This window comes from Dromiciops gliroides, chromosome 4 (assembly GCF_019393635.1).
Source record: "Dromiciops gliroides isolate mDroGli1 chromosome 4, mDroGli1.pri, whole genome shotgun sequence".
In the NCBI taxonomy this organism is placed as follows: domain Eukaryota; kingdom Metazoa; phylum Chordata; class Mammalia; order Microbiotheria; family Microbiotheriidae; genus Dromiciops; species Dromiciops gliroides.
In genome coordinates this window covers 152,203,910-152,224,490 of record NC_057864.1, presented here as the reverse complement: position 1 = coordinate 152,224,490, position 20,581 = coordinate 152,203,910, and the positions used below count along the sequence as shown (strand labels likewise).

Sequence of the window (20,581 nt, the reverse complement as noted above, 5' to 3'; positions counted from 1 at the left end):
TCCAAAGATTTCTCCCTCCCTCCTCCCCAAGATAGTAAGCAATCTGATAAGGTTATACAGTATAATCACATTAAACATATTTTCACATTAGTCATGTTGTAAATGAAAAGTCAGAGCAAAAGGGAAAAGCCATGAGCAAGAAAAAACAAAAGTGAAAATAGTATGCCTCAATATGCATTCAGGATCCACAGTTCTTTTTTCTGGATGTGGAGAGCATTTTCCATTATGAGTCTTTTGGAATTGTCTTGGATTATTGTATTGCTGAGAAGAGCTAAGTCTGTCATAATTGATCATTGCACAACATTGCTGTTACTGTGTACAATGTTCTCCTGGTTCTGCTCACTTCACTCAGCATCAGTTTTCCAAATTAATATTTCTTAAACACAATATCTGCTCTTTTCATTTCTCTGCTCAGAAGTGTTCAGTGACTCCCTATTGCCTCTTGAATAGAGTTCATATTCCTCTGGCATTCAAAGTCCTCTAGTTTAGTGCACCCAATAAAATGCTGTGTTTGGCATTCAAAGCCCCCGCCCCCCCCCAACCCAGTGCCTTCCATCATTTACAGTCTTCTTTACATCTTCTGTCCTCCTTCCCTCCCTCTGCCAAATACACTGTGATCCAGTGGCACTGGTCTCCTTACTCTTCTTCCTCAAATAAGAAACTCCATCTCCCGGCTCTGACCATTGTCACTGGCCTCTCTGGCTGGAATTCTCTCTTTTTGCACCATTACCTCCTGACTTCTGTCAAGTCCTAGGTAAAATCCCACCTTCTATGAGAAGCCTTCCTGATTCTCCTTAATGCTAGTGCCTTCCCTCTTAAACCTCTCCTGATTTATTTAGTACATACCTTGTTTATACAGAGTAATTTTTGTGTTGTCTCCCCCATTAGGCCATGAGCTCCTTGATAGTGGGGACTATTTTTTGCCTTTCTTTGTATTTTCAGTGCTTAGCACAGTGCTTAATATAGAATAGGTATTTAATAGATGCTTATTAACTGACTAACCTTCTTCCAGGTAAACTGAGCCCAATTCTTTCCCTACCCCTGCATGGATTGGTTTAATCTCTGCATATCATGGAGTAGGGGGAAAAGAAAATCTGACACTGAATTTCTATATACTTTCACCTTCACATCCTTCCCTAACCACAGGTGTCCCTAATCTTGAGCAGCCTAGAACAGATTCCCACAGTGCAGTCTCCCTGGTTGTAGTGCTGTTTGAAGGAATCCCTCTGCTGTCCATATATGCACTGGAGGCAGCTAGCCCCATAGCTCCCATCAAAAATATCACGAAAAGGGATATTTAGCATCGTGTTATGGGAAAAGCACTAAACTTGGAGTCAGGAGAGACTTTGTGTTCCAGTATCTATTACCAACACCTAACTGGTTTTGTGACCATGGGCAAGTGAAGTATCTACTTCCCTGGGCTATTTAGGGCTCCAAAGAAATGATATATAAAATTGCTTCACAAACATTGAAAGTTCTCTATAAATGTCAGCTAGTATTATAATTTACTGTTAATTTCCAGTAGTTCTTTCTCAGTCGCTGGAAAGGGATAGGCAGTGAGCATATGGGTTACAGATCTGCAATCCTTTGTAGGGAGACTCAGATTAGAAATTACAGTCATCTGTTTGGGGATGGACTAGTGTCAGGATGGCAATGGCAAGAGGTGGTTGTCTATTTTGGGTCCCTTATGCTAACGTTTTCATTCACTCAGTTAGATGGTTCCCATCATTCTGTAATACTTTGTAGCTCGAGAATGAAAATGGATGGATGTAAAAGCTTCTTATCCACATGTGTTAGAGATGTTTTGCTCCTTTGAGGCAGGTGAGTAATAATTACATATACTACGTGCAGAATTAAGAGACTAAGATATAGAAAAGTCTTTAGTGCACTCTTGGTCCTGGAGCAGTGATGAACAGGAGAGCAAAAACCAAGGGAGTCATATTAAACATCCTCCCTTGTTTCATGTCGGTTTCTAGCCACTGGTGAAATGAGGGCATGGTCTGTTTTTTCAAGGAGGTTAAAGTGACTCACATTATAGAAAAAGCCCCAGGGTTTAGACCCCAAGAGACAGTTTGGTGGCAGAGGCTGGGGATGCTTAGATTGAATTGATGATAGCTATTGTTCTCTTTCTGTCTATCCTTACTCTTTTTCTTCTCTCCCATCCTACATGTGTATAGTACTGCTTCGGGCGGGGGGGGGGGGCAGAGTTAATATTCTTAACTATATCCTTAGAGAACTATTTACCTTCAAACTTCCCTCTTTTTTTAATCCTCCATTGTACAGTTACTTCTCTTCATCCGTCCACTTCTCCTCCCTAACAAACCTCTTCTTTTTTCTTCTTTTTTTCTTCACCTCCTCTAGGTCTCAGCTTCTCTGTCTGAAAAATGTAGGAGATGAGGGCAATTAATTGAATGAGAAGGTCTCTCAGTCTCCTTCTAGCTGGCTAGGATTCTCCGAGTCTCTGTGTCCATGTAGTTATGTTTGAAAAAGTACTAAAACAGTTTAGCATAAGATTATTAGATGCTACTTAAATGCTTCTGTATCATGGTGATGGCCTAATTTGGTACTAGTGTGATGTTCTCTTCTCCCTACCTCCCCTCTCTTTCCCTCCTTCCCCATCGGCTGGAATACTTACTTTGAGGTCAGAGGTTCTCTTCTGGAATGCTAGCCTGCCTGGCAGAAGCATCTAAAGAAAGATTCCTATTCGTAGTAAGCATCTGGTCCTAAAAAGGCAGCAACACCCCCCCCATCTTGATGGAGTACCCAGTTTCGAGCTCCTCCCCTGCATTACAATTTCCAGATCAAAGTCAGACCCATTCCCAAAAATCTTGGGGCCCTACTTCCGAGCTATTTTTAGCCAGCATGCTTATTTAAAGAAACCATCATCTCTCTGCTGATAATGTCCCTGAATAGTATCGTGGTAGCTCTATATATTCACGGCATACAGGATGATTCACTTAGCAAATACGGCCTATTTAAAAATTACATCAAATAAATATATAACACCTACTATGTGCAAGGCGCCATGCTATTTAAAGCTACATCATGTTCAGTGTGAGGTGTTTGCGATATGATTCAATGGAAAGGACATTGGCTCTCGAGTCTGAGGCCTGCCTATTGTTGTTCAGTTGTATCCAACTCTTGGTGATCCCATTTGGGATTTTCTTGGCAGAGATACTGGAGTAGTTTGCCATTTCCTTCTCCAGCACACTTTACAGATGATGAAACTGAGGCAAACAGGGTTAAGTGACTTGCCCAGGGTCACACAGCTAATAAGTGTCTGAGGTTGGATTTGAATTCAGAAGGATGTCTTCCTGATTTCAGGACTCACACTATCTACTGTGCCACCTAGCTGCCCAGAAGGCTGAGGACTTGGGGGCAAATCCTGTTTCTAATACTTAGAAACTGTGTGACCTTGAGCAGACCACAGCCTTCCCAGAGCCTCAGTTTCCATCATTGGAATGAGTATTTTCTGAAGTTCCTTTCCAACCCAAGATTTATCATGATCTTATCACTTTGGACCTGTAGAGCCTGAGATTTGAAGCTCTAAATGATGAAAGATAAAGCTATTTTTGTGTCTTCTAAGACTTTACTTATTATAGGACTGGGTATGGCTTTGCTTTGGAAATGTTTGGCCTTGAAGGACTTACATGAACTGATGCTGAATGAGAGGAGCAGAACCAGGAGAACATTGTACACAGTAACAGCAACATTGCATAATGATCAACTGTGATAGACTTGGCCCTTCTCAGCAGTGCAATGATCCAAAACAATTTCAAAGGATTCATGATAGAAAATGTTCTCCACATTCAGAAAAAAAGAACTGTGGATTCTGAATGCAGATTGAACCATACTGTTTCTACTTTGGGGCTGTTTTCCCCCCTTCTTTTTGAGGTTTTTCCCTTGTGCTCTGATTCTTCTTTCATAGTATGACTAATGCAGAAATATGTTTAGTGTGAATGTACATATATAACCTATATCAGATTGCTTTCTGTCTTGGGGAGAGGGAAGGAAAAGGGGGTGGAGAAAAATTTTGAACTAAAAATCCTATGAAAACAAATGTTGAAAACTATCCTTACATGTAACTGGAAAATAATAAAATATTTTTATAATTTTTTTTAAAAAAGGAATTGTTTGGCCAAGTTTAATCTCCTGAGCTCTTCCTGATCCCTTCAGCTTATTTCCTGAGCCCTAGGTGGGGATCTCTAGCCAGACAGATAAGGAAAACTCCCAAGTCTGAGAAATTGGCAGCAATCTGGTGCCTTGCACTTTTACAAAGCATGCACCCATTCTGGTCCCAATAGGGCTGCCCTGCTACCTTCATGAGTACTGACATAGAAGAGGTGGAGGCAAGGAGACAGAGAAAAGAGCTTCCACTTTGAGACTTGTATTAGAACCAGCCAGAGCAAGCAGAACCTCATTGCTTGCCCTTCTTAAAATATTGAGGGAGCCAAACCCACTTGACATTCTGTTCTCTGCCTCTGCAGCTAATTTTCTACTCTGACCAGGGCTAGGAAATAGGAGAGAAGGGGCACACACTGATCATGAATTACTGGCTCACAGCCTATTTCCAGCTCAAATGAGGTGGAGTGATTAGAGGAGAGAATGATAGCTGATGAGCAGGAGGGTAGAAAGAGGGAATAGGAATGTTTCCTCATCTGTTTAAATGATGATTTAAAAAACCTGACATCAGAAAGAGCTTATTTGGCATAAGCTTGAGAGAAAAAAAATGGTATCCCGATAAATTGAGATGCCAAAATATGACTTGAGTTTAACAATCAATGGTCAGAAAAAAAAACTGGTCAGGAAAAAAAATTAGCGATGTTGTCTTAAAAGGTCACAGTGTTTGGCAACAGCATCTTCCCCAAAACTTATAAAATACCAATCTCCAAAAATCCCCATTATATATGGTGGTGGGATGTTGTGTCCACCAAGGAATTAAGACACAACCCATGCTCTGTAGGTATTTGCTAGGTGTAAACGGTCATCTAGGTGTTGCAGTGGATAGAGTGTTGAACTTGGAGGTAGGAAGACCTGAGTTCAAATCCTGCCTCAGATATAAGTTGTGTGGCCCTTAAATTTCTCAGTTTCTCTCAACCTGTTTTCTCATCAGTAAATTTGGTGGGGGGGTGGTAGATAACAGCAGCACCTAAAACATTTTAGGGTTGCTGAAATGGACAAGTGAAAGTCTTTTGTAAACTTTAAAGTGTTATATAAATGCTGCTGCTGCTGCTACTACTGCTACTACTACTACTACTACTACTACTACTACTACTACTACTACTACTACTATCAGTTTGTCAGATTGCACTACAAAGAGACATATTGCATCCTAGGTCATTGCTAGTTGTCTTTACTATTGTCTTGCCACTGCACTCAACTCTAGAGGAAAGGACTCTGGTGAAGTCAAGGAACTAGATGTTGGGAGTCCTGGGTTTTGATCCTAGCCCTGCTGTTCTGTGAGGATGGGGGTAGGGGTAGGGGCGGGCAAGAAGGTCTTCATAACAAATCTGTCCTCTGCTGTAAGGAATGGGCTATAGAACTCACCAGTGCCTCTAGGTAGACCTGGGACTCTGTTAGGGGCAGACCTGATTCAGGCCAATACCCTGTTGGCTCAGGTTTCATGTTGGGGTGAAATAAAACTCTCGTAGGTCATTGAATAGTTACCAAAAGGAGACTTACTTAGCATAACATAGAAAAGGGTGCAGTAGCACTTTGCTCTAACCTCAGATCCTCCTTGTTTCTTTTTTGGAAACACTTCTGGTTAGCAGAGCACGGAGTCACTCATCTGGTCAACAAGGCAAGGAATGGTATCTCACATCCATCAAATCCAAAGGGCTCTGCTCCTATGTTTGTGGACCTTTGTATGGTCTTAGGTGACTAAGCTGTCGATATAGCCAGAGGGTACCAGAGAGCTGCCTTGAGGGACACACGATTTTTATCTCCCTTCTACCCCCATCTCCCACATTGTCACAGGTTGGAGGGAGATGGGGACAGACCCTGATAGAAAGTTCCATGTGCTGTGAGGTAGCCAAAGGATTCAAGGAAATAGCCCAGCTACTTCAGATATTTAAAGCTAACATCTGCTACTTAGCAAGGCACCTGAATTCATACAGGGATTTTTCCATTGAAGGAGATGATGATGGGAATATCAGGCTTGCAGAACAGCAAGGATTTTGAACCAAATAAATGCCATGTGTTGGTCAGTCTTCAGTTTGGGCAGAGATGCTATCTAAACATACCTGGAGATTATGTGGCATTGCTAGGTTGACCGTTGCTTCTCAGTAACCCTCTTTTATCATATAAACTTTCAAAATTTTATTGGTGTCTTTTGTTTTTTTAAGTCACAATAATTTCTGAAAAACTCCACCCCCTCCCTTACCCTGTAATTGAATCATCCCTAGTAACAAAGAAAAACAGTTAAAACACCCAGTGCAGTAACCTTGTCCGACAATATAGACAACATTTTGCCTTACTAGATCCACTCCTTTTTCTTGAGAAGAGCAACATATATTTCACTGTTTTCTGGGATCATTACTGTTTGTTTTTCAAAGAAATCTTATCTTGTAAATATATATCTCAGATCCAAACTCAGAAATAGCTACTGGGGTGGGGGTGGGGGGATGGGGGGCAGCTAGGTGGTGCAGTGGATAGAGCACTGGCCCTGGATTCAGGAGGACCTGAGTTCAAATCCAGCCTCAGACACTTGACACTTACTAGCTATGTGACCCTGGGCAAGTCACAACCCCAAATGCCTCACCAAAAAAAATTTAAAAAGAAATAGCTTCCAGGGGAGATAGTGGAACAAGGACATGTAGAGGACAAATATGCTGATTTTAAAAATTAATTTTACTAATGGGGCATCCTCATAGTTACCCCAAGAAATTCCCATCTTCATGCTGGAACTGGATCCTCCCTTGTAACAAAGAAAAAGTTCTGCTAAAACACCCAATACAATGTCCTTGTCTGACAAAGTCTACAGCATCTTGCCCTGGTAGACCCTCATCATTTTGCTGAGAGGAACAAGGTATAAAGAGGATATTCACCAGGTCATTGAAGGAAGGGTTGAGGGAGGGCTTGACATAAATGGTGGATTATAGATCTGTTGTTCTTACTGATAAGGCTTCATTATATTTTGTTTGTTTTTTCCCCTCCTTTTCCATGTTTCTTTCTTTAGAGTCAGATGGATTTCAGCATCGCCTCTTTGTCCATCCAAGAGCCGAGTGGCACAACCCAGAATGAACCAAGGCAACTCTCCAAAGTCCCCCAGGGTGCCCAGGCCCCCAAATCCTCTCAGGGAAACAAAACATCAAGCATGGATGGCCTAGGGTCCATCTGGAAGGAAGAGGAATCCTCTTTTTGGAAGATAAATGCAGAGCGCTCCCGAGTGGAAGGACAAGAATCAGATTTCCAGTCACTGACCCCTAGTCAGATCAAATCCATGGAGAAAGGGGAAAAGGTCCCCTCAGGCCATTACCGGCAAGAATCAGTCCCAAAGGACAGGGAGGTGACCAAAGGGGAAAAGCCCAGCGGCCCTTGGCAAGAGAAATTTACATTCTCCAACTTGAGTGCCGAGAAGGAAAGGGCCCGGCCTGGTCAGTCTTCAGTTAGCCTGCTGGATGATGGCTTCCTCTCTGAGCCAATGGCGAAGCTGTCCTCATCTGGCACCAAAATGGAGGATGCAGAAGATGCTTTAATCTCAGAGTCCAAGCCCACACAGGTTAGATAGACTTCCCTACTTTCTCTTCCTTTACCTGTTTCACATGAAACGGAGCTACCCCTTCGCAGGCACACATAGAAACACACACATACATGTACATCTGTTTTGTTTTTAACAAAGACAACTGAATGGTAAAGCCAGAACCTAGGGTTAGGAGAATCCCAGATTTTACCATTAGCCAAATATAACAAGGTTAACTGTGTGGTCCTTTCTTATATGTGGGCCCGCTTGCCTATAAAATGGGCATTCCTAAAATCATCCTATGCCTGTTTCCTAGGGAAGTTTTGTATAGAACATTGGTTAAGGAGGGGATTATCTATTTATGCGGAAGCAGAGGAGGTTGGTAAGTATTTTGAGAGCACAGCTCTGTGCTAGACACTAAAGAGAGACCATTGGATTGCATGTGTTCAATCAATAATGGTATCCTGAAAAGAAGGCAGAAGAAATGGAGGTAAATGAAGTTTAGTTTTATGCAGTGTTTGTTGTGGGCACTGAATTAAGTGTTTGTTGTAAACTGCATGGTAGAACTGGGGACATCAAGCTGAAATAAGAATGTTATAATTAATTTATAGGATTTAGAATACCTCAAGGGAGTCCTTAGGAGTTGGTTAACTCATTATTCCAGAGTAAGGGGAGGGGGAGGGAAGACTTCCTTTCACTGAAGGGAAGAGAAGCAAAGGAAGGACTTGGGAGAATGAAATGGTCCTACAGGGGAAGGAAGCAAGAGGAAAGACAATCAAGCATCATTGCTTTAGGCTCAGGCTCTCTCTCTCTATCCCCCCCTCAGTGTGTGTGTGTGTGTGTGTGTGTGTGTGTGTGTGTGTGTGTGTGTGTAGATTTTTCTTTGTTAATTGGTTTGCATTTCTTTCTTTTTTTTTTTTTAGTGAGGCAATTGGGGTTAAGTGACTTGCCCAGGGTCACACAGCTAGTAAGTGTTAAGTGTCTGAGGCCGGATTTGAACTCAGGTACTCCTGACTCCTGGGCCGGTGCTTTATCCACTGCGCCACCTAGCCGGCCCGGTTTGCATTTCTTAAGAAGTTAAAGCTATAAATGGAGGAGACGAGAACAATTAGCCATGACCAAGTTGGAAGCTTCAGTTCAGCAGCAGCTGTTCTGGCCTTCCTTGTTTGTTTCTGTTCCACTTTGTAAAAGGGACATCTCTGCCCCAACATTTTCGAAGTATCCTGCCCTTCCTACAGTGAATGGTTCCACAGCAGTCACGTCAATTAGAATTTTATTTCTACAACATCGAGCTCCTCTCGTGAAGAGCTCCTAAGGACCATAGCAGTGATACTTTTTTCTTGATTTAGCATTTTTCTTAGAGGATGTGGATGATTTCTTTTACAGAATCTCACCATTGGAAGGGCCCTCAGAGGTTATCTAGTTTAATCTGTATCTCAATAAGAATCCTTCCTGCTATATACCTGACAAGTAGCCCTCCAGCCCCTGCTTAAAGACCTCTAGAGAAAGAGGATTGGGGTCCATTACCTCCTGAAGACACCCATTCCACTTTGGAATAGATCTTATTGTTAGCAAGTATTGTCTTATGTTAGAGTTACTCTATGTAAACTTCTACTCATTGTTACTAGTTGTATCCTCTAGAGTAAGGCAGAAAAAGTCTGATCCCTTTTCCTTTCTCCCCTTTTTTGAGGAGGGGAGACTGGATCTCTCTATCTTACCCAGGCTGAGAGCACAGAGGCAACTTCCTACCCCATTGCCAATTTGGCACTGAAATTTTGATCTGCTCTGTTTCTGACCTGGGCTGGTTTGTCTTTCTTTAGGCAGCCTAGTGGCTCTCATTCCCAGCAGCTCACCATACTAGGTCTAGCGCTGGTACCAACCTCCTGCTTCTCAGAGCTCAAGAGCCCAGGCTGTTTCTCAGCTGACCTGGTAGCAGTGATAACAGGCATGTCCCACCTCCCCAGCTAATCTCTTTTCCACATGACAACCCTTTAGATGCTCAAAAACAGCTGTCCTGCCCCAGAATCTTCCCTTTTCCAGAGAAAACATCCTCATTTCTTTCAACCCATCCCTATGGTCCTGAGACCCTTTGCCCTCCTGCTCACCCTTTTCTGAATATTCTCAAGTTTATCAGTGTCCTTCTTAAAATGTGGCCAAGTATAACTGGACACAATATCCCAGGTGTGGGCTGACCAGGGCAGAGTCAATGGGACTATGACTTTCCTTTCTCTGGCTCTTATTCGAGCCTAGGATTACATTTGTTTTTCTTTGACCACAGTTAGCATACTATTGATTATCAGAGGACTTGGAATACCTCATCCTGGAAAGTGGAGTAGGGGTAGGAGTTGAAAACCTGCTTAACAGATGAGGAAACTGAAGAGAAATGATATTCTCATTACTAACTCTGGGCACCTCTTGAACTCCCAGGGTTGCCAGAGGTTGCAGCCAGACCGATTTCTTCCATCTTGTGCTCCTTGGTAACTGCTAAGCTGTGAAAAAGCCACATGAAAGCTGTGGTTATCCTTTGTTTCTCCATCATGGGATCGCGTGGCAACCAGGGTGAGGCCGTTTGGTCTAGGGGCAGAACCCAGTAAGCTATTCCTGGCTGTCCCCACTGTTAATTTGCTGGGTGACTTGGAGACTGGTTTCATTGTTCCCACATATGTTGACTAGAGCTGACAATGCTCTAGGTCATCAGGGTCAAGTGCTCAGGGTTCCTGTGAAAACAAAAGAAAACACTGTCTTTTTTTTTTTTTTTAGTGAGGCAATTGGGGTTAAGTGACTTGCCCAGGGTCACACAGCCAGTAAGTGTTAAGTGTCTGAGGCTGGACCTGAACTCAGGCACTCCTGACTCCAGGGCCGGTGCTCTATCCACTGCGCCACCCAGCTGCCCCGAAAACAGTCTTGACTGTGCATTGCTTCTGTTTTCCTATGAGGCGTCTTCTATTACTCTAAATTTATCATAGAACCTTCTAGTTGGCACAACCTCCAAATCTATAATTCTTTTCTCCTGACTACTTCCTTCCAAGTCAGCAAGGCTCATAAAGTACCCTCGACTACATACTTCATAGGTGGGTATCCAGCTTTTGCCTTAGCACTTCCAGTGATGGGAACTCACCCCTTCACTAGGCAACTCATTCTGTATTTTGACTGACTCAATTCTATCAGCCAGTCAATCAGGAAGCATTTGTTAAGTGCTTACTATGTGCCAGGTATTATGCTAAGCACTGGGCACACAAAGAAAGGCAAAAGAAAGTCTCAGCCCTGGAGGAGCTCATAATATAATGGGGGGGGGAGTTCTTCCTTATATTGAGCCAAAATATACTTCCTGTGACTTCTGCTCATTGGTCCTGGTTCTGCCTTCAGGAACTACATACAGTGCATATGATTTGTCTACCTGTAATCATTTATAAATATTTGGAGACAGATATTATATGCCCCTTCTTACCTCCTCCACCCATGTCTTCTCTTCTACTATAAACTAAATATCTGTAATAACTTCATGAACTATAGTTACTACAGTAACTCCTCATATCACATGGTTTCCAGACCTCTCATTTTCCTTGTGACCCTCCTCTGGACACACTCATTTCTCAATGTCCCTCTAAAAACATAATGCTAAGAGCCAAACATAATAGTCCAGATATGATCTGATCCACATAGCAGCAACCAAGTACAGTAGGACTATTAAATTCATTCAGTTCAGTGGACATTAAGTACCTACTATAAGTAATGCTAGATGGTAATGAAATATTACCTCCTTCTGGATATTTGTGTAGCTTCAGATGGATTGGAGTGGGGAGAGTCTTGTGGCAGGCTGACAAACCATCAGGCTATTGCAATAGTCTAGGTATGACATGATGAGGGCCTGTTCTAGGGATGGTGATGGTATCAAAGGAACTATAGGGGCATTTTCAAGAAATGTTGCAAAGGTGAAATTGAAAGGCCTTTACAACAAATTCTGTATGGGGGTGAGATATAATGAGGAGTTGACACCCAGATTATAAGCCTGGCTGGGGGGGGGACTGGGAAGATTGTCCCCTGCTGCCCTCAATAGTGAGAGAGAAGAGGGGCAGCTAAGTGGTGCAGTGGATAAAGCACTGGCCTTGGATTCAGGAGTACTTGAGTTCAAATCCAGCCTCAGACACTTGACACTAGCTGTGTGACCCTGGGCAAGTCACTTAACCCTCATTGCCCTGCAAAAAAAAAAAATAGCGAGAGAGAAGTTTAGAAAAGAGGAGGGTTTAGGGAGCAAGATAATCTAGTTTTGGACGTGTTGAGTTTGATTGGACATCAAGTTCAGGATGTCTAAAGTTTTATCTTTGGTTTTGGCCTATTCTCAGCCTGCCAAGATTTTTTTGAATTCTGATTCTGTCATCTGCTGTTACTATTTTAAAACATTTCAGAAATATTTCCATTTCAAGTGGTTCAATTTTTTTTATAGTGCTTAAAAGGATACTAAATTATCTCAAAAATTCACTTATTATGGAATTCAGTTCATTCCCAAGAATGCTATGTCAGTTGGGTGTTGCCATCATCTGTATGTTGGGGGACACTGGAATGATTACATTGGATAGAGTGAGGTCTTATGAAGTAGGTGGGAGGAAGCAAGATTACAAAGGTGGGAAGGAATTTAGCTTACTAGAGCTAAGGGGGTGAGAGGGGAACTGGGGAGAGACATTATAAAAGATCTAAGGAAAGATAATAGCCTTCCTTGGTGAGGACTGAATGCATAACCTAGACTGTAAAGTGCCCACTTGCCGAAGTAGCTAGGTAGCAAAATGGTTCCAGGCCCAGAGTCAGGAAGACCTGAGTTCAAATCTGTCTCAGACATTTACTAACTGTATGACCCTGGGCAAGTCACTTCCCCTATTTGCCTCAGTTTTCTCATCTGTAAAATGAGCTGGAGAAGGAAATGGCAAATCACTCCAGTATCTTTGCCAAGAAAACTCCAAATGGTATCAGGAAGGGTCAGATCCAGCTGAATAACAAGGTACCCATTAGGAAGAGGGTTGAGAAAAGGCACAGTAGAAAACAATGCTCAGGAATGTTGTTTTTTCTTTTGTGGGGCAATAAGGGTTAAGTGACTTGCCCAGGGACACACAGCTAGTAATTGTCAAGTGTCTGAGGCCAGATTTGAACTCAGGTCCTCCTGAATCCGGGGCCAGTGTTTTATCCACTGCATCACCTAGCTGCCCCCGGGAATGTTACTTTGATGCAGTTGGAATGGACTATCATTTAAGTGACCCCTTTCTATTGACTCAGCCCATCTGATTATTTTTAAAGCAGGCCTGGTGACCTCCTGGAATACCAAGTTGGAGGTCACCAAGCAGAGGAATAAGGAGGCAGCAGTGGAGGAAGTGGGGACTATGGAACATTCTTCTCTACAGGGATCTTGGAACGTGGTGGGATAGTGGTAAAGCTATCCCTGCTGGGGTAAAGGTGAGAAGAGAGTTAGCAAACCAGATTCACAGCCTGACTCTGACAGTATCTGGAGACATAATAAATAGCCTGTACCTTCAAGGATTTTATATTTTAGTAGAGCAGATAAGACCTAGAGATAAAAAGTTGAGGAAAATAATCCCCCTCCCTCACCCAAGGTCTGCTTTGCTGTCTTGGGTAACCAAGGAATAGAAGATGGCAAGAAATATTTTGGGCCTTCAGCTAACTGGAGAAGAAGAGGGAACAATAGCATGATGAGTGTCCATTGCATGTAATTGGTAGTGAGTGACCCTGAGGAACTCTTAACCCCTCATTTGTAAAATAGGAATAATAATACTTGTACTTCCTAGGTGATGTAATAGAATGAAGAGTCTGGGGTTAGGAAGACATGAGTTCAAATCTAGCCTTAGATACTTCCTAGCTCGTGTGACCCTGGGCAAGTCACATAACCTCTTGTCTACATTAGTTTCTTCATCTGTAAAATGAGGGTGATAATAGCCCCTACCTCCCAGGATTACAGTAAGGATAACATGAGAAAATACTTATACCGTACTCATGATAGTACCTGGGACATAGTAGATGCTTACAAACACTTGTTCTTTTCCCCACTACCTATGTCACAGGATTGTTGGGGGAAGGGACAGAGGAAGCCCTATTTATACATTTCATTATAAATGTTTGTTGTTGTTAAGTCATTTTCAGTCACATCTGAGTCTTTGTGACCCTATTTGGAATTTTCTTGGCAAAGATACTAGAGTGCTTTGCCATTTCCTTCTTTAGCTCATTTTATAGACAAGGGAGGTGAGGCAAATAGGGTTAAGTGACTTGCCAGGATCACACAGCTAGTAAATGTCTGAGGCCAGATGTGAACTCATGAAATGAGTCTCCCTGACTCCAAACCTGGCGCTCCATCCACAGCATCACCTAGCTGTTCTATTTCAATGCTATATAACCCTAAATTGAATTGACCCCTGCAAGCACCCATCTGCCAGTGTAAATCACAATGCATCCACACCTTCATGAGTTTCCATCTTCAAAAAATTTCATTAGATGGGGGCCAAATTTTTAGTGATAAGGTCTTCTAAACTGAACTTGACTGATTGTTGGACTTTAGGCCAGTACTCATAGCCTTTCCGGCTTGTTAGTATTGGCCAGAGTCTATGCTGCTACTGCCCAGACCTAAAGACTCCAAGGTTATACCATAATGAGGCACTGGAGTGAGAAGCATTGGAGCATAGTTATAATGACCTGTTGCCAACTGTCACATCAGGACTGAGAAATCCAATTGAGTGTTGCCTCCCTGAAATTAGTCTGTATGTTTTCCCAACAATATTGGCCTTGTCCAAAATGTCTCTAGAACTCTATTGGAATTGCCTTCAGTAGCTGCCACTGTTTCTCCTAACTACCTTCAGCAGTAGCTAGCATGAGTCATTTGGACAAGTCTAAATAATGCCACCTTGCTTCTTTTCCACTTGGGGATTTATTGAGTGTAACTGGTAAATGTCACAAATCCTTTTATGTAGTTTTTGTATTCATATTCCGTAATCTCATCTGGGGCCCTACTTGCATGAGGGTCTTTTTATTCTTCATTTCAAAATTCCTCTTTATTTTAAACCTTTTCTGCTAACTTTCTCAGTGAGAAGTGTTGATCTTATCCATTGTCTCTCCTTCTTGGACCCTGCTCCATCAACTAACTCCTTGATTACATCTTCAGTCTCTCCCTTTCTATTGACTCCTTTTTGCCTAGATATACTCAGGAGTTGATATAGGTGTATTCTAGTGCGTTTACACTGTACTAGGCGCACGCGCATACACACACACACACACACACACACACACACACACACACACACACACACACACACACACACACACACCCTTCACCCTATCCTGTCATCCACTTGAACTACTATCCTATCTCTGCTCTTTTAAGAAGTGTAGGAAAAAAGTCTATACTGGAGGCTTCCAATTCCTTCTACCCACTCACTCCTTAACACCTTGTCATCTGGCTTCCTGCCCTTACCACTTGGCTGAGACTGTTCCTTTGAAGGTCTCCAATAACCAGATCCAATGATCTTTTTTCAGTGCTCAGCCTACTTGACAAATGAATTTTTGCTCAAGCTGGTTGCTCCACCTGGAATGCTTTTCACATCATCTTTATCTTTATCTGTTGAAATCCCACCTGTCTTTATAAGGGGAGGGGCATTTGGATTAGGCCTTGAAGTTTTCCCTGGATCTCACCATGCAGGAGTATTTTCTTATTCTTTTAAATTCTTAAAGTGTGTGTGTGTGTGTGTGTGTGTGTGTGTGTGTGTGTGTGTGTTGCACTAATGACACAGCACAGTCTGTCTTGTTTTCTATTTATTTGTGCTACCCTACTGGGTAGAAAGGTCTTTGAGGACAGGAGGTGTTTATTACCTCATTTGTTACTACTGTAGCCCCTAGGATAGTGCCTTACATAGAATAGGCACTATGTATTGATCAGTGGAAAGAATGAGTTGTTGAATGAGAAAGCTAGGCAATACTGTATTTGATCAAAAAATTATATGTAACTGTGAAACAATGGGAATGATTTTCTTGTGTGGCTCATGAACTCTCTCTGAAGGAAGATGTAAGAGAATTTCCAGAAATATCCAGAATGTTGTTAGAATAAATACATAGCTACCCATAGTATCTATATTTTTTCCTTGACCCTAAGGATGCTCTTAGTTTAGAGATAGTCATTTAGCTTCCTTTGAAAGAAACAAACTTCCCCATCTTTTGCTTTCTCCATTATGTAGATTACTTTTGCTATTAGAAAGAGTGCCTTTAATATTTGTGTGTGTGTGTGTGTGTGTGTGTGTGTGTGTGTATGATAATTCTACATGTACTTGTCCTCCTAGTCACTGTTTTATTCATTCTTTCCTTTTCTCTAGGCTGTGTCTTATATGGATAAACCTTCAAAGCTGATGTGCTCACAGATGTCATTACGGAGGGAGGGAGGGAGGGAATGCTGGATGCTGGCAGAATCAAGCCAGCCTGTGCTTAATTTTATTTAATTTTCTAGTTCCAAACACTGGGGTAAATTGAGGTCATGGAGATTCTGAGAAGGAAGCAAGCACTTTCATTTGGGTCATACTAAATGAGATGCTGTATTTAGAATTTGCTTCACTTGGAAAAAAATCTCACTTGTCTTTTTTTTCCCCCTACAGCTCAATACAAGTAATGTCATCTTAAAGACGGGATTTGATTTTCTGGACAACTGGTAAAATGAAACAAAACCAAGAACCCCAAAACTTTACCCCAAAGCTTTGTGCTGGAGAAGAAGGATAAAAAAGGGCAATTTTCCCCTGTGTCTTTCAATTTTCCTAGTTTTTGTGTACTTTTTTCTTAATAATCTGAAGCTATTCAATGTTGCCTTGTCTAGATGTTACCATTTCTTATAAGATCGGGCAATTTTGATATTTTTTTTGATGATCAGTAATGGCAGTTTTTAATTTAGCATTTTTTAAAGCCTGCTACAAGCTGATTAAATATTGTAGGGGAATCTTCTGTCTCAAGCTCCACCAAATTCTCTTTTCCTAACTTTTCTTCCTCCTCAAATGCTTATTTGTGAATATTTCATGTAGAAAAACTACAAAAGCAGACTGTCTTCTACAACCTCTTTTTATTTAAAAAATCAACGCTTTTCTTTACAATGGTTTCCTTAGCTAAAATGGCTTTGACATCTCAGCAGCAATCACATCAAGATTTACCTCTCTTTAACTCACCAGACACTGCCAACCTGTGCAGGTGATCCAGTCCTCAATCAACGACTCCTATGTTGGTATTGGCCTTGATCTTCCTGTCAGTCCTAGAAACCAGTGCATTGGTACAAGTCAAAGAAAAATAAGGTTGTTATCATGCTGCCCTAATACAGATCAATACCATGGATGGTATTTTTTTTAATTGCATGCTTAAAAAGTTTTGTATTAACCTTGTATTATTTCATATCTAGTTTAGCAACTGTCTCAGAGATACACCTTACTTGAGTTTTGTACTAGTTTCTTCTTTGAAGACCTTTGTTCCTCATGTGTCCCTGGTGATTCCTTATTTAGGTGGAAATGTGGAAACTGTGTCACTCATTGTTGGATAAAGGGCTATTCTGATTGGTTGTCCTAGAACCCAGTGGGACACTGGTTGGTAAACCAAGTTTCTCTGTTCTAAAAAAAGATTCAAAGACTGCTTACTCCAACGAATAGCCTGCCTTGCTATGTGTTCCTCCCAGAATATACCAGGCATTCCTCCCCATCATCAGCAGAAATGGAGGCATAATATCACCACTAATCTATCCATCCTGGAGAACTTTGGGATTCTGATGTGATAGCAAGGGACCTTCCTGGGCCTGAGACTGCATTCACAGGACTTTTCTTGCTCACTGTACAACCACTAACTTTTTCTGGGGAACTCCAATCCTGTTCAGTCAGCTTGCCACATTAGATATGGCTCCCATGGAAGGGGAGATAGACATAGAGCCTTCTCTGTAAACTGTAACTGTGCTGTTGCCTCCAGCATCACCTGTCCCCCTGCAGGTGCTGGGACAAATTCTAATGCAGCACAATTTACACACTGCCTGTCACTGTGTCCTCCTCACCTGAAGCCTTAATTTCCCTGAGCCTTTGCCAGTGAATGCTTGGTTCCAGTATCAGAGCATGTGCGTGTTGGAATTTGAGGGGGGTGTGCAGGGGTGGGGTGGGAAGGGTTGGTCTTTTTTTGTTTGTTTGTTTATGGGACTTCATTAAATGGTTCCCAGAATGTTTGGGGTTTTTTTTTTCCTTTCTCCAAAGACACATGGCAACTACTTTATTTTTTAAAGGAAAGTCTCTGCCAAAGTAGCATCCTGGCCAACTGTTGGGTTGGGCCCAGCCAATGGCTTCAAGTCTGTGAACCACACTTGGGCCCCTTGGGGCTTGGCATTTTAAGCTCCTCACTGTGTCAGAGGGGAAGAATAGAATTTGGCAAATACAGGTTCTTTCTGCACTTAAGTATAGTTGGTCTTTAAAAGGAAAAAAATAATTCTAGTTTTCTGAGTTACAGGGGAAAAAAAGTCCTCAAAATGTTTGAGCTAGGGTCTTGCTTTTTCAGCCAAGCGTACTTGATGGAGCAGGAGTAAAGGGATGATGTAAGCTTCCCTATTTACCATCTAGACCCATCTCCACAATGGGAGCTCCTCAAAGCCTGGATGACAAACCTAGCCACCCCCATCTCAGCAAGAAACTAGGGCTGGGTTAGAATGACCTAGAAAGTAAACTTTTGTTTTTATAAAAGGTTGATTTAAGTTTGCTTTGAATTAAGCTTCTTGGAGGCAGAGATTTGGGGACCCCGATACATGAATTTACTTTCTTTTGGGGAGGTAACTTATTTTGTCCAAATGCTATTTCCCTAAGGGGGCAAGGGGTGGCACCTTAAAACTCTGATATTTAGACATACATAATAAACTGTCTTCACTCTATCTAGTATTCATGGGCTAGATTTCCACTAATTTGCAGCTTATTTCTACTAATTGCAGTTTAGCAAAAATTTCATAATGGTTAAAAACTTCTCAATAGCACAACCCTTTGAGATTAGTTTTTTTAAATTAAAGAAAACCAGAGAGAGAGATTACTTGGGTTTTAATGATTGAAGGGCAACAAGGTGTAGTGGAATGGGCAGTCAGTTGGTCACGAGCTAACTGTGTGCCCTTCAACAACTTCTTTAACTTCCCAGGGCCTTAGTTTCTATATTTGTAAAATGGGCTCATGATGCTGCTTTTTGTCCACCTCACAGGGTTCTTTTAACCAAAAAAGCCCTATACATGGAAGTTCTTTATAAACAGCAAAAATACTATATAATTGCAAAGCATTGTTATTAATTTTTTACCTGCTTTGGACATGTATTGTGAATGAATAATGGGAAGCTTAAGGGGAAGATTCCTGTGGTTCTCTAGTGTTCCCCAAACACATTAAACATCAGGGAGTTATAGGAGACCTTTGGCCATGTCCTTTATTAAAAGCATAATATAAATCACTAAGATTGTTTTTTTTAACCCTTTGGACTAAACTCCAGCACATAGGGGATGTCTTTATACTTCTCCCATGGTAGTCAATGATGCTCCACTCCGAAAGAGAAGAAAATGGAGACTTGGGTTTGCCATGTGCTCTTCCCTAGAGTGGGACATCAAAACAGGCATTTTTATTTAAAACAAACTTTTCCACTGCAGAGTGCACAGCTAGAGTTCCTCCTCCCTGCATTCTTTCCCCTTGGGATTCAACTCATGGATTTCAAGTCATGCTTTGGGTGACAGCATCTTTTTAGTTTCCCTCAAGCAGGATGGAAAGCTGTGACCACTCAGAATGGCATGGTCTCCCCTGTCTTCTCTTCCCCCCACCACTACTAACCCACTGTAGGTTTCTCCCTTTAGAATGCTGGACACATTGGGAGCAGCTGGTGGAGCATGAGGCAGCCTTGCCAGTCACCCCAGGTGGCTTTCAAGCCTCCATCCTGACAGCACAACCTAAGGCCTTGGCTGTGGTTTGATGCTTTTCCCTTTCTTTGATACGCGTTTTCAAAAACAAATTCTTACTGACAACTTATACTTGGTCATGTTTTATATTAATAACCTTTAATAAAGTTGTTTTAAATAGATTGTGACTGTGGGTGTATGTTTTTGGCACCCATCTTTATGGATTTGCTCTAGGAGTCTGTTGTGGAATTTCAGTTATTAACGAAGAGGGAAAGAGTTAACACTAATTACAAGTATTCTTGAATATTCCCTGGGAAACTTTCTTCATGCACTTATTTACAGGGCTGGTCATTTGGGTGGCTGTGTGTACAGTGGGGGAGAGGGATGACCAACAATAACACTATATATGACAGCCGGAAAGAACAGGCTCTGTCTTATATGATGTACAGTCCTTTAGGGAAAATCTCTTCCGGGCTAAAAGTCCTGGACAAAGTGGATCATTGTATTCTGATGTGATCCAACACATGAAATGCTGTCTCCCTTTGACATCTCTGGAGTAATCTACTTGAAGCTGATCTTCAATGAAAAAAACAACAACAACAAACAACCCAGAGTAAATATTGTTTCGTTTGTTAAAAGTGCTAGTGGTAAATGGCTAGTTACCTAATAAGGAATGGCACTTCCATATCCTCACCCTCTATGTCAAAGAGTTGTTGCATTGTTGTTGTTTTTTAAATAAATAAACCCAGGGATAATAGTATACTAAATTACAGTGAAAAGAACATTGGATTTGGAGCCATGAAGATCTGGGTTCAAATCCTACCTCAAACATTTACTAGTTGAGTGATCCTGGGCAAATCATTTGATCTCTCTGGGCCTCAGTTTCCTGATCTGTAAAATGAGGCAGTGGGACTTGCTGACCTCCAAGGTTCTTTCCAGCTATAGATTTACGATCTTATGGTCCCATGGCCTTCAGTGCATTAAAGGCCTTGAAGTTT

At 41.8% G+C, this 20,581-nt stretch overlaps 1 protein-coding gene across 1 annotated transcript in view; it reads left to right on the top strand.

The window, feature by feature from the left end:
- C4H1orf198 (chromosome 4 C1orf198 homolog) overlaps positions 1 to 19,765 on the top strand; it is a 51,333-nt gene extending 31,568 nt beyond the window's left edge. Inside the window, exons 3-4 of the mRNA XM_043963597.1 lie at positions 7,178 to 7,720; positions 16,315 to 19,765. Of these exons, the coding sequence (XP_043819532.1) occupies positions 7,178 to 7,720; positions 16,315 to 16,371 (600 nt within the window). The 3' untranslated portion in view covers positions 16,372 to 19,765. The remainder of the gene's footprint in view (positions 1 to 7,177; positions 7,721 to 16,314) is intronic.
- The last annotated feature ends 816 nt before the right edge of the window (positions 19,766 to 20,581 follow it).